The sequence below is a fragment of the Zootoca vivipara genome, chromosome 12 (genome assembly GCF_965207765.1).
Source record: "Zootoca vivipara chromosome 12, rZooViv2.hap1.1, whole genome shotgun sequence".
Taxonomy (NCBI): Eukaryota; Metazoa; Chordata; class Lepidosauria; order Squamata; family Lacertidae; genus Zootoca; species Zootoca vivipara.
Genome location: NC_142595.1, coordinates 32,972,905 through 32,984,721, shown reverse-complemented (window position 1 = coordinate 32,984,721; position 11,817 = coordinate 32,972,905). Strand labels below are relative to the sequence as shown.

Below are 11,817 nucleotides of genomic sequence, written 5' to 3'. Positions count from 1 at the left end.
AGAGATGAGATGGGTCCCAAAAAGCCTATATATGTGTCAAAAGCCTATATAATGTAGGTGCCAGATGCATCTCCCGGATTACTTGAAATCAATTGGAGGCAAGATGAACTCTTCACTAAGAGAGTTCACTAAAGTGATATTTTCTCCTTGAATGGAATGCTGATATTTACATAGTTTCTAAAAACTCAAGAGATGCTGCTGTGGTGCATAGTGTACAGTGGCTAAATTATCCCAATCCACATACAGCCATAGATGCCTTGCCAAATGAAAATTGTAAAAGGCATTTGTATGCACCAGGGTTGTTTGGCCCTCCTACAATTAAGACCTATCCAGGAGTATCCTTCTGAATACAGGAACCAACTATGCAGAGAATAATTTATTCACCCTCATCCAGTTCACTGCTGCCTTGTGACAGTGGCCCAGACAAGACTGAGCTGGATGAACCAATAAGGCAGCTTTGTATGCTCCAGATGGAGCCCATAGATCATGTATCAAAGCCTGCAAGGAGTTACATACAACCACTCCCTTATTTCTAAGTCTCATGAAAAATTCCGGTGGGGCTTCTTTAGTGAAGGTTGTTGGAATGGAGACGAAGACACATGAGAAGCAATGTCACTAAAATAGATTCATGTCAGCGAAACTCAGGTGCTGACAGGAGGAGAAGAAGTAGGCATAGGGAGAGAACAGTTAGCAGCGGAATCTGAGCTCGGAACAAAGGGGAGGAGAAAAACAGGGCCAAAGTGACAGGCAGCTGTGTGAGAGCTCCAATAGTGAGCCAGATGTTGGAATGCAGGAAAAATTCTCTCCCAAATCTCGTAGGATCTCAAATGTGCCCGAGACACGCAAAAGATACCCGAAGAGAAGGTGGGGGCTTCCGTGCTGGGGAAGGGGGAGGAGCTCAGTCCGGGCAACTCCATCTTCTGGGGAGGACAATGAGTAGAGGAGCTCCATCCTAGTTTGTTGTTTTAGCAATAAATCTGAAATAATTAACAGCCAGAGTCGTATTGTGTTTTGGGAGAGAAGAAGCCATAACAATTCACTTCCTTCTCTGGAGCATTGTATTTTTTAAAAATAATGTGTTTATTTAAAAAAGAACGTACACTTCAATAACACACAAGAAGAAAGAAACAAAGAAAAACAATAATACTGAAAGGAAATGAATGGACATTTGCATTTTGGGGACAGATTGGAGTTAATGGATGCTAAAATTACCAGGGTATGAAATCACCTAAAGATTATTTGAAAAATAGATAATTGAATCTTTGAGAAAATTAATTTCATAGGCATCTTGTTCTGTATTTTTTCTCATGTCAGAATGACGCTCTCTCGGAGACGGTAGACCCCAAGACCCCTGAGCGACTCCCGGAAGGCCTCCTCTGGAATGGCATGTCCCCTCACACCAGAGTGCCTATCTGCAACAATCCTCTTATGAGAAGAGCACATAAGTCTTATAGCATCATGCAGCAAGAAGAAAAAAAACATCCTTAGATTTAAACTATGGTTATTTACAGTCTATATACAGCGACTCCATAATTCACGTCTGTGTTCTCCAAGCTCTGGCAGAACAAGAAGACTGCACACAGAAGAAGTGAAAGTACATCACATTACAAGAACACTCTCAGACGGAAGAGATAAGACAGTCTTCCGTTCCCATATTCTCTCTCAGTCACTCATGTGACAGTAATCACACTAGCCAAGCTGAAGCAGAGGCTACACAAAATCCTAACAGTCAATATTATTACAGTGACAAATTATTATAGAAAAACCTGTTTAATTGCTTTCTTTATCATATTTTTAAAAAATGTGTTTTAACTAGTAGATAAAAACAGAGTATAGACTGGGTAGGAATCAGTTGCTTCCATATAGATTTGAAAATTGCAAGTGTAGCTTTTTTTAAGGAAGGGGATCCTCTGTGGTTTTGTTGGTTGATTATTAGCAAAGGGCAGATCTTTCTTTCTTTCTTTAGTTTTTCTTCCTCATAAGCTGCTCTTTGTTGTTCAGCTGAGGCCTGAACACAATAATATAACATTTGGGGGAAAAGATGCAACCCAGCAGTCCAGCACCAGAGGCTAAGATGGAGAAGATCTCCACAGCAACCATGTATTTTCCCTTGCTGCTCAGGTAGGATGGAATAAAGGAGAGCCAAACACTGCAAAACACCAACATGCTGAAACTGATGAACTTGGCTTCATTGAAACTGTCAGGTAATTTCCTGGCAAGGAAAGCAACAATGAAACTAATAATTGCCAGGAAGCCCATATAGCTCAGAACAACGTAAAACATCATAACAGACCCCTCATTGCATTCTAGTATAATTTCTTTAGCCACTGAGAAACTGTCTGTATCAGGAAATGGGGGAAAGGTTGCTAGCCACACGGTACAGATCCCAGCCTGGACAAAGGAGCAGGAAAGGACAATGGTGTTGGCCAATCCCTTCCCCACCCATTTTCTGATCCTGGATCCAGGTTTGGTGGCCATGAAAGCCAAAACCACAGTGATGGTTTTTGCCAATACACAAGAAACAGCCACTGAGAAGATGATGCCAAAAGTGGTTTGTCGCAGGAGACAGGTCACCTTCTCAGGTTGGCCAAGGAAGAGCAGTGCACAAAGGAAGCAGAGCAGGAGAGAAATGAGGAGAGTGTAGGTGAGGGTCCTGTTGTTTGCAATGACTATGGGAGTGTCATGGTGCTTCATAAATGTACCCAGCACCAGAGCTGTCATCAGAGAAAATGAAAGCGAAAAACAGACTAAACTGTTGCCCAAAGGTTCTTCATAAGACAAGAAGCTTATATCCTTGGGAATACATGCATCTTGGTTCTTGCTTGGATAGTCTTTGTCTGAGCATTTATCACAGTCACTCATATCTGGAAAAAAGAAAGACATAGTCCCCAATTCATATATAATTCCATCACAATATAAGCCTCTCTTTAAGTCAGAACATACATTCTGTGTTGTTTGATCTTATGTGGTGGTGGAGGCCTAATTGGTGCAGAGCTACATGGGGCTGAAGCAGAATCTTGTGCTCTAAGAGCATCCATATGGTATTATATAGTGTGTTGAATTCCATATATGAGAAGTGCTCAAAAGTTGTAACATGACTCGGGAATTCAAAAGATATTTTACTCATGATGATATAGTTTTGCAGGGTAAGTAAAATATGTGTAAAATGAATGAAGTCATTAAAAGACACTTCCAATTACTTGTTGTCATGTTGTTGTTGTTGTTGTTGTTGTTGTGTTGTTGTTGTTGTTGTTGTTGTTGTTGTTGTTGTGTCGTTTAGCCTTTTCCTATTCTTCTTGACCCCATGGACCAGAGCTTAGATATTATTATTATTATTATTATTATTATTATTATTATTATTATTATTATTATATTTTTATTATTGTTTAGCATTACCTGTCATTTTCAGAAGCTAAAATTACACTTCTTTGGCTTTACAAGAGCCATTTGTGTACTTTTCAATAAAGTGTAGACTTAGCGAGCTAAGTTAAATTAAAGTTAAGCCATTAAAGTGTATTTGGAGCTCTTGCACAAGAAAGTCCCACCTCAAAAAGCACATTTATTTTATAATAAGGAATGTGATTTGGAAGTAGATTGGAACAATTAATATTATATTTGCTTGATGCAACCTTTTCTAATATTCCCACAAACTAAGCAGAATTAATTCACAATGAACAGCTGATTTTGCGTAGCAAACTCTGCTTATTGTGGACCCACTCACCGTGACCCCTCCTCAGGGAGCAAGGCCAAGCCTGTGAAGGTGAAATGACTGGACAGGACAAGCGTCTGGGATTTAATTTTAGCCACAACTTTATTGATTCCAGATGTAGGTTGGACTTTTCTTGGGCAAAGGGTGTATATCTCCTTCCAGACATCCTGGAGAGTGAAGTAAAATGGGCCTTAGAAAGCACTGCTAATAACAATGCCAGTGGAAGTGATGATATTCCAGCCGAACTATTTAAAATTTTGAAAGATGATGCTGTTAAGGTGCTACACTCAGTATGCCAGCAAGTTTGGAAAACTCAGCAATGGCCAGAGGATTGGAGAAGATCAGTCTACATCCCAATCCCAAAGAAGGGCAGTGCCAAAGAATGCTCCAACTACTGCACAATTACACTCATTTCACATGCTAGCAAGGTTATGCTTAAAATTCTACGAGGCAGGCTTAAGCAGTATGTGGACCGATAACTCCCAGAAGGGCAAGCTGGATTTCGAAGAGGCAGAGGAACCAGAGACCAAATAGCAAATATGCGCTGGATTATGGAGAAAGCTAGAGAGTTCCAGAAAAACATTTACTTTTCCTTCATTGACTACGCAATAGCATTTGACTGTGTTGACCACAGCAAACTATGGCAAGGTCTTAAAGAAATGGGAGTGCCTGATCACCTCATCTGTCTCCTGAGAAATCTCTATGTGGGACAAGAAGCTACAGTTAGAACTGGATATGGAATAACTAATTGGTTCAAAATTGGGAAAGGAGTACGACAAGGCTGTATATTTTCTCCCTGCTTATTTAACTTATGTGCAGAATTCATCATGCGAAAGGCTGGACTGGATGAATCCCAAGCCGGAATTAAGACTGCCGGAAGAAATATCAACACCCTCAGATATGCTGATGAGACAACCTTGATGGCAGAAGGTGAGGAGGAATTAAAGAACCTTTTAATGAGGGTGAAAGAGGAGAGTGCAAAATATGGTCTGATGCTCAACATAAAAAAAAAAAAGCCTAAGATCATGGCCACTGGTCCCATCACCTCCTGGCAAATAGAAGGGGAAGAAATGGCGGCAGTGAGAGATTTTACTTTCTTGGGCTGCATGATCACTGCAGATGGTGACAGCAGTCACGAAATTAAAAGATGCCTGCTTCTTGGGAGAAAGGCAATGACAAACCTAGACAGCATCTTAAAAAGCAGAGACATCACCTTGCCGACAAAGGTCCGTATAGTTCAAGCTATGGTTTTCCCAGTAGTGTTGTATGGAAGTGAGAGCTGGACCATAAAGAAGGCTGATCGCTGAAGAATTGATGCTTTTGAATTATGGTGCTGGAGGAGACTCTTGAGAGTCCCATGGTCTGCAAGAAGATCAAACCTATCCATTCTTAAGGAAATCAGCCCTGAGTGCTCACTGGAAGGACAGATCGTGAAGCCGAGGCTCCAATACTTTGGCCACCTCATGAGAAGAGAAGACTCCCTGGAAAAGACCCTGATGCTGGGAAAGATGGAGGGTGCAAGGAGAAGGGGACAACAGAGGATGAGATGGTTGGACAGTGTTCTCTCAACATGAGTCTGACCAAACTGTGGGAGGCAGTGCAAGACAGGAGTACCTGGCGTGCTCTGGTCCATGGGGTCACGAAGAGTCGGACTGACTAAATGGCTAAACAGCAGCAACAACAACAACAACAACAACAACAAGGGTGTATATCCCACACAGTCTCCCTGGTTAAAGGCTGTTGCAAGGGTCAAGCCCAAGATTAGTATGTCCATGAAAGATGCAGGTCTACATGTATGACCCTCCCAGGTTGGTGAAGAAACCTCTATGGGCCACCTGCTACACACCTTGGTTTTGGACATAGACTTCCAACAAGACCACTCTTACAGGGAACCCTGTTATCGCACACTTCTGAGGTGGGGTTTGTGTATCACATCACCCACCCCAGGATGTTAGCCTGCCTAGATGCCTTCCCTGCCAAAGATGTGACTATTGCTATAAGGAAGGCAAAACCAACAAAGGGGCCAATCGGTTTAGAGGCAAATTCCTTCCCGGTTCTGAATACAGGAACCATTACTGAACTAGAGGAAAGCCAATAAACACAGTACGTTAGAAAGAAAAAAGATTAACAAACAACAAACCCACAGCATCAGTGAATAGGGAGGGCCGGCAGAGTGGTTCTTCAGCCGACTACAGTCTCTGAGGACTAACAGTTTAAAGCCCCACCCACTTAGTGGGTGGCTGGAATTGAATGACCAGATGATGGGAAAGCTCAAAAATTCAGAGTGGTGACCAGGGAGCTTCCCGATAGGTGACCACTTGACCCCAGCATTGCTCTCTAGGGATGTAGGCGTGTCACAATGGGTCACAACAGCTGCCCACCCCTGACTGCTTAATAAGACATTCTCTAACAAACATCCTTTAAACATCAATGGAAGTACTGCTTCTGTATCCAAATTTCTGCGTATTTCTCTTACCTTCCTGGTTTGAAATCTTTCCCTCTGGGCACGGGATGCAATCATAGCAGCAAAACGGTTCCCCTTCCTTCACTTTCTTCCTTGATCCTGCATGACAATTCTCAGTACAGACAGAAAGAGGCCGAACCTAATCAGTAAATGAAGCAGAAGCATGATATTCATGAGAATAATGAGTTTGGAATCAGTCAGGTTCTGGGGAACTTCTCTATGTTACTAAGATGTCACAGCATTTCAGTAAGGGGTTAATCAGCTTTGCATCGAGTGGATTCATATATATTTTAAAACAGTGAATAAATAGCAGATATCATAGATATTTTTAGAGATCACACAACATTACAGTGCATTTGGGAAGAAAATGATAAAAACACACACACATCCTGGACAAATACATTAATTTACATCTAGTAAAAAAATGAGATACTTTCATAAGATTTTTTTCTGATTCTCAAGTGTACTTTATTTAGACATCAAGGCAAATAATCATTTAATAATGAATCTCTTTTGAATTAGCTAACAATGTGACTCTACCTGGTTAAACCATTTGTGCCATGTTATGGCATCTTCATGAAGGGTGAAGGCTTGGTCTGGAGGAGCCTCAGGATCCATCCTCCCAACTTTTACCCTATGAAAGGACTGGTTGGAGGAAATAATCCAGTTGATAATGTCCAGACTAGATATTACCTCCCCGTTCTGATTGAAGGACACCGTGTCTCCAGCACTGTTGTTAAATGAGACACCTCTCAGAAAATGATGGAGCTAGATTGAAAAGAGAGAAGGCAAGCATTTAGCAAAGGGTGGATCTGAATGTTTCAAAAAGAGATCCAGTGCAGAGCCCTGCTGACTGGAACATGCATGAAGCTTATTTGGAGCTCATTGATGGCCTGCAATTTCCCCCTTTCTCCATTCCCCATTCCCCATTAGTATTGCATGTAAGCTTAGCTGTGTGTGTTTCGGGATCCTATTCATGTTCAGCATGGATAGGCTTCAGGTAGAGAAGGAATGCTTCTCAACTTTTCCTCCCAAAGTGCATGCCTGTAAAAATCTCTGCATGCCGCATTGTGTCTTGAAAAGAGCCTCATATTGCAGTCAACAAATGAGATAATAACTGTGCATTGGGGTGATAGTGAGAAAAGAAATGAATGGGTGTATAAACAGGTAAAGAATCTAGGAGTAAATAAATGTCTTTCTGTGCTTCTGTGCATGGAGAGTGTCGGTATGTGGAATAAAAGGATGAAAGTGTATTGGACCATCAGCATACCTCAGTAGTTTTATACCTCAACAGTTCTGAAGTAACAGATTGAAGGAAGATTCATCCTTCAAAGATTGTGGGCAGAGGAGGGAAAATTTGTTAGGGAACTAATTATTTATTTATTTATTTATTATTATTATTATTTATTATTTATACCCCGCACATCTGGCTGGGTTTTCCCTGCCACTCTGGGCGGCTTCCAACAAATACCAAGATACATTAAAATATCACAGATTAAAAACTTCCCTAAACAGGGCTTGAACACTGTATAGTCTCATGCAATTTAAGGATTTAAAGTGCCTTACCTGCCAAAACTGCTGTTTCTGAAGCTTCTTCCTCCCTCCGTTAACCATTTGTGAGTGTTTGAGTATTGCTAAGGACATGGCATGTAAAGCATGGGAAAGGGCAAAGACAGCATTGTAGATGCTGTAGCTTTGACCTTCCAAAGTCATTTCAAAGAGAGATGCAGGAAGGTTCTCTAAATTCTCTGTTCCTGCGCAGATATCCCCCATCACATCATCGAGGATGCGATGTGGAAATACACAGCCAAAGGCATGTTGCCAGAAATCCCAGATGAAATCATCACCTTCTGCATTGTAAGGGTTTCTGCCCTCAATGTATTGATGAAATCCTGGTAGATCGTTGGAATGAATTCTGAAAGTTATAGTACCACTGAATATTTCTGCATCCCAATCCCGCTGAAAGGCCAATGAAATGAACTGAAATTGGGCTGTTGATATCCATACTTTACCTTTAAGATTTGTTTTCATGCTCCCAAGCATTGATAGATATGGAATCCATCTCAAAAATACTGTGGTAGAAGTTTCTCCATAGACCAGCAAAACATTGGCTTTGCTACCCCTCACTCTATCATGCATTTTTGCCCCCTGTTGCATCAGGGTGAGTCCTTCAGTGATAAAACTGAATCTTGGGATTGTTTCTAGAAAGGCGAAACAAATACCTCTGTCTGAAAAGAATGGGAGCACATTTTGTACAAATCTTTCTCCACTGTCATTGTCAACCACAGCAACCCCAATCCACGTCCACTTGAAATGCAGAAGCAAAGAAAGAATCCCTGCAAACTGGTGGCCTTCTTGGGGGGCCATCTGGTAGAAAGGTAGTCCTGGGGTTTTATCATTCATCACTGGAGCCGGGCCATATATGAGCTAAAAAGAGGTGTGTTGGGAAGAGACAAAAAAAAAAAACCTTTATTTATATAACAGTGTTATACATGGTGAACCGCACTTGATATGTGCATTTGAACATCCATATAAATAGTGCATCTTTAGCATCAGGAAACATTTTATATCTCAGCTGTACTATCTGAGTCACCATTGATGAAACTGCAGATCCAGGGGAGTACAATCTAATCAATCCTGAATTACAGACCAATGGGATATACAGACTATTTCCATTCACATAAGGATCTCAATCTACATCAGCTAATCACAGTATTTCTTTTATTGCCGGACTGGCATAGCATCTAATTCTCCCTTAATTAAAATTCCCCCTTAATTAAAAAGCAACTTCAGTTTATGCCTACAGATGGGCAGTTCATAACAGGGTTTGTGAATCAGCAGAGGATGCCCACAAAATGTAGTGCTCAAATTCAGTTCTAATCTATTAAAATCATGTTCAAGTTATGTCAGAGGCTAGTCTGGATTGGAAGAGTAGGGAATGCAATATCAGGAAGATCAGCTGCTAAAAGAAGAGTACCTCGAGTCCACCCCCGAGTCCAATGTTTGCAGAAGCATAAAGGCAGGCAGGCAGACACAGAAGCTTCACAGTTGAGAGAGGAGCTGCCTAGCTATGAGATAGTAGCTAAGCAACAAGAAGGGAGGGAGGAGCTGGGCAATGCATCAATTGGGAGTGAAGGGGAAGCCCCTCCCTTCCCCCGAGCTCGGAGAGCCAAGCGTGTCAAAGAACAAAGGAGACAGGGGGGAGGGACTTCACTTTGGTGTGCTTAGTGCTGTGGAAATGAGGAGGAGTCTGAGTAGGCAACTGATATCCTTGCAGAGGGTTGCCTGTTTTGGCTTGTAATATAATTCTGAAATAAAAGGACTATAAATATACCAAATGCTCGTTAATTATTATTGGGGAGCCACTGGAAGGGAGAGGGAAACTACCGTACTTGATATTATATGTTTCTTTGTTTTTCAGTTGTGAGCAAACTGTTTTCAGTGTGCCTAAAACATGTAAAGAAAAAAAGCATAATACAAGCTGGAAGAAATAAAGAAAAAGTATGACTGCATTACTGAATTTTCATATTCCACTCAGAAGCAGCCATAGATGTCCTACCTGTGGAATCTTATAAATATCCAAGATCGTTGCCACATGAAGGGAGATCTGGGAGTCAAGACCCCCAATGACAGCTGTCAGATTATTCTGTGTATCACATATATAGTTGGGGAGAAATTTCTCCAATGTAGATAAAAGCAGCATTGTGGCATGATATGTTTTCCTTGCATCAACATAGCTGTCATAGATGTGGAAGCCCAAGGTGACGTTTGGCAAGATGTGAGTGTTTTCATTGATCTCCTTGACAGCAAATGCCAAGGCCAGGATGAGTTGGTAACCCTTAGGTACCATGCTGGAACAACAATTGCATTCCTGATCAGAAGAACATCTCACAGTTCCAACAATATTTATTAATTAATGAAATTCATATTCCACCCTTCTTCCCAATTAACCCCAGCAAAGGAAATACAAAGGAAGTAAACCAATTAAACCATCTAAATGGAATTCCAATAAATATGTAGGCCATCCAAAAGATACCCACACAGAAGCTCCTGCTGAGTTCATTGATCTCCAGGAGTTTGTTAATGTTTTCTCCCTTGTACAGAATTGTAAGGCAGAAATCCTATGCATTGTTACATTGGAAAAGCTGCCCCCCCCAATACCCACTACCACAGTGAGGTTTTCTTTCTCTTCTGCCTTTTGTTGAATGACAACGGAGCTCTGGATCTAATTACAGTAATTATATTTAGATTCTATCTGTTCTGAGGCAGTCTTTAGCTTAAAAAAGAAGAAGAATGCCAACTTCAGAACACACCATATCCTATAGCTTCTCAGTGAGATTCATTTCTAAAGAAACTTTGTCAAAATGAACAGAATATATAAAGGAGCTATTTCAAGCACACAAATAGAGATACAACCCAGTACATTATTTACTACAGTATAGTTTTTACCACCGAGCATTTTGAAAAGATATTTAACTGGGTTGGTCTTCTTGATAAAATGCTATTCACAATATTAATGTCTAGAAAGAAAGGTTGCCATAGTTGCTACTTCCATGCTTCAATAACTCAAGTGTATCTCAAGGTAGGCATTATTGAAACATGGTAGGATGGTGTGGTTGAAGGAAAATCAGGAGATTATGTTTGACACTAGCTTAGCTGCAGGTGTTGACCAGGCTAAGCCATCCCTAGAGTGTGACTGCTCTCACATGGTGACAGCTTCTGCAGACACTGGTGAGAGCTGAGTGCTGGGTGGGGACCAAAGGTGGACAAACTACCCCAGAAAGAGCACAATATGTCCTCAACCAGAGGTACTACCCCTCCCCTAACATCCCATTGACCTCCCCATGAAGTTTTTCATTCTTCTGTAGAACAATTCTTATTTCCTGGACTATTCTTTTTTAATTGCCTTAATTCCAGAATCCCATGCATTTTCAGTCAGAAATGGATATAATCTGAGATGAAGGAAGTTATTCCCAAACAGGAGTTTACAGGTGTTCTGAGGTATTCTAGGACTGATCACTCCAAGCAGAAAAAACAAAAAGTTCTTACACAAGCTCTTCAGATGATTCCGGAGGATATTCTTCAGTGAAGGTTCCTGGATTGGAGACGAAGCCACCATGAGTAGCAATGACACCAATGATAAAATCTCCTGATTGATGGTACTTATGAAGTCGCTGGTGTATATACGGAACCTTGCAATTTGCTATGCAGACCTGACAAACCTTTGCAGCAAATAGTGCCAGCAGCAAGAAAACCACCATCTTGCACATAAGGGCACGTTTTCCATCTAACCACAGATTTATTTAATCTCTTCTACAGCACTATCAATACATTAAAACTGTCTAACATGAAATGTAGAATAGTTTCGTGAGAGGCAGAAATCTAGAATATTGAGGATCATAATCATGGCTATATTTATAAGATCATTGCTTTGAATTTTTCCAGTGGCCACTGAAACTGCACCAGGGATTTGAGTAGCAGCAGAATTAATTACAGACCTTTTGATCTGTAGGTAGGTAATTAGAAAGACAAAATGCTGGGTTCCCCGTAGGATTGCTGGAGAATATTTACAACTCTCATTTTAAATTCCCCTTCATTAAATTTTATGGGAACAGTGGTGAAGAGGGAAATGGTGATACTAGAA

General features: G+C 41.1%; 1 protein-coding gene across 1 annotated transcript; it reads right to left on the bottom strand.

Moving 5' to 3' along the window:
- Positions 1–1,107: 1,107 nt before the first annotated feature.
- Positions 1,108–8,596, bottom strand: LOC118095470 (vomeronasal type-2 receptor 26-like). Its single transcript, XM_088655964.1, has 4 exons — positions 7,740–8,596; positions 6,714–6,941; positions 6,186–6,312; positions 1,108–2,864 (listed from the first exon to the last, which is right to left on the bottom strand). The coding sequence occupies exons 1-4, from the start codon at positions 8,574–8,576 to the stop codon at positions 1,963–1,965; spliced, it is 2,094 nt and encodes a 697-aa protein (XP_088512090.1). The 5' UTR covers positions 8,577–8,596; the 3' UTR covers positions 1,108–1,962.
- Between the last annotated feature and the right edge of the window lie 3,221 nt (positions 8,597–11,817).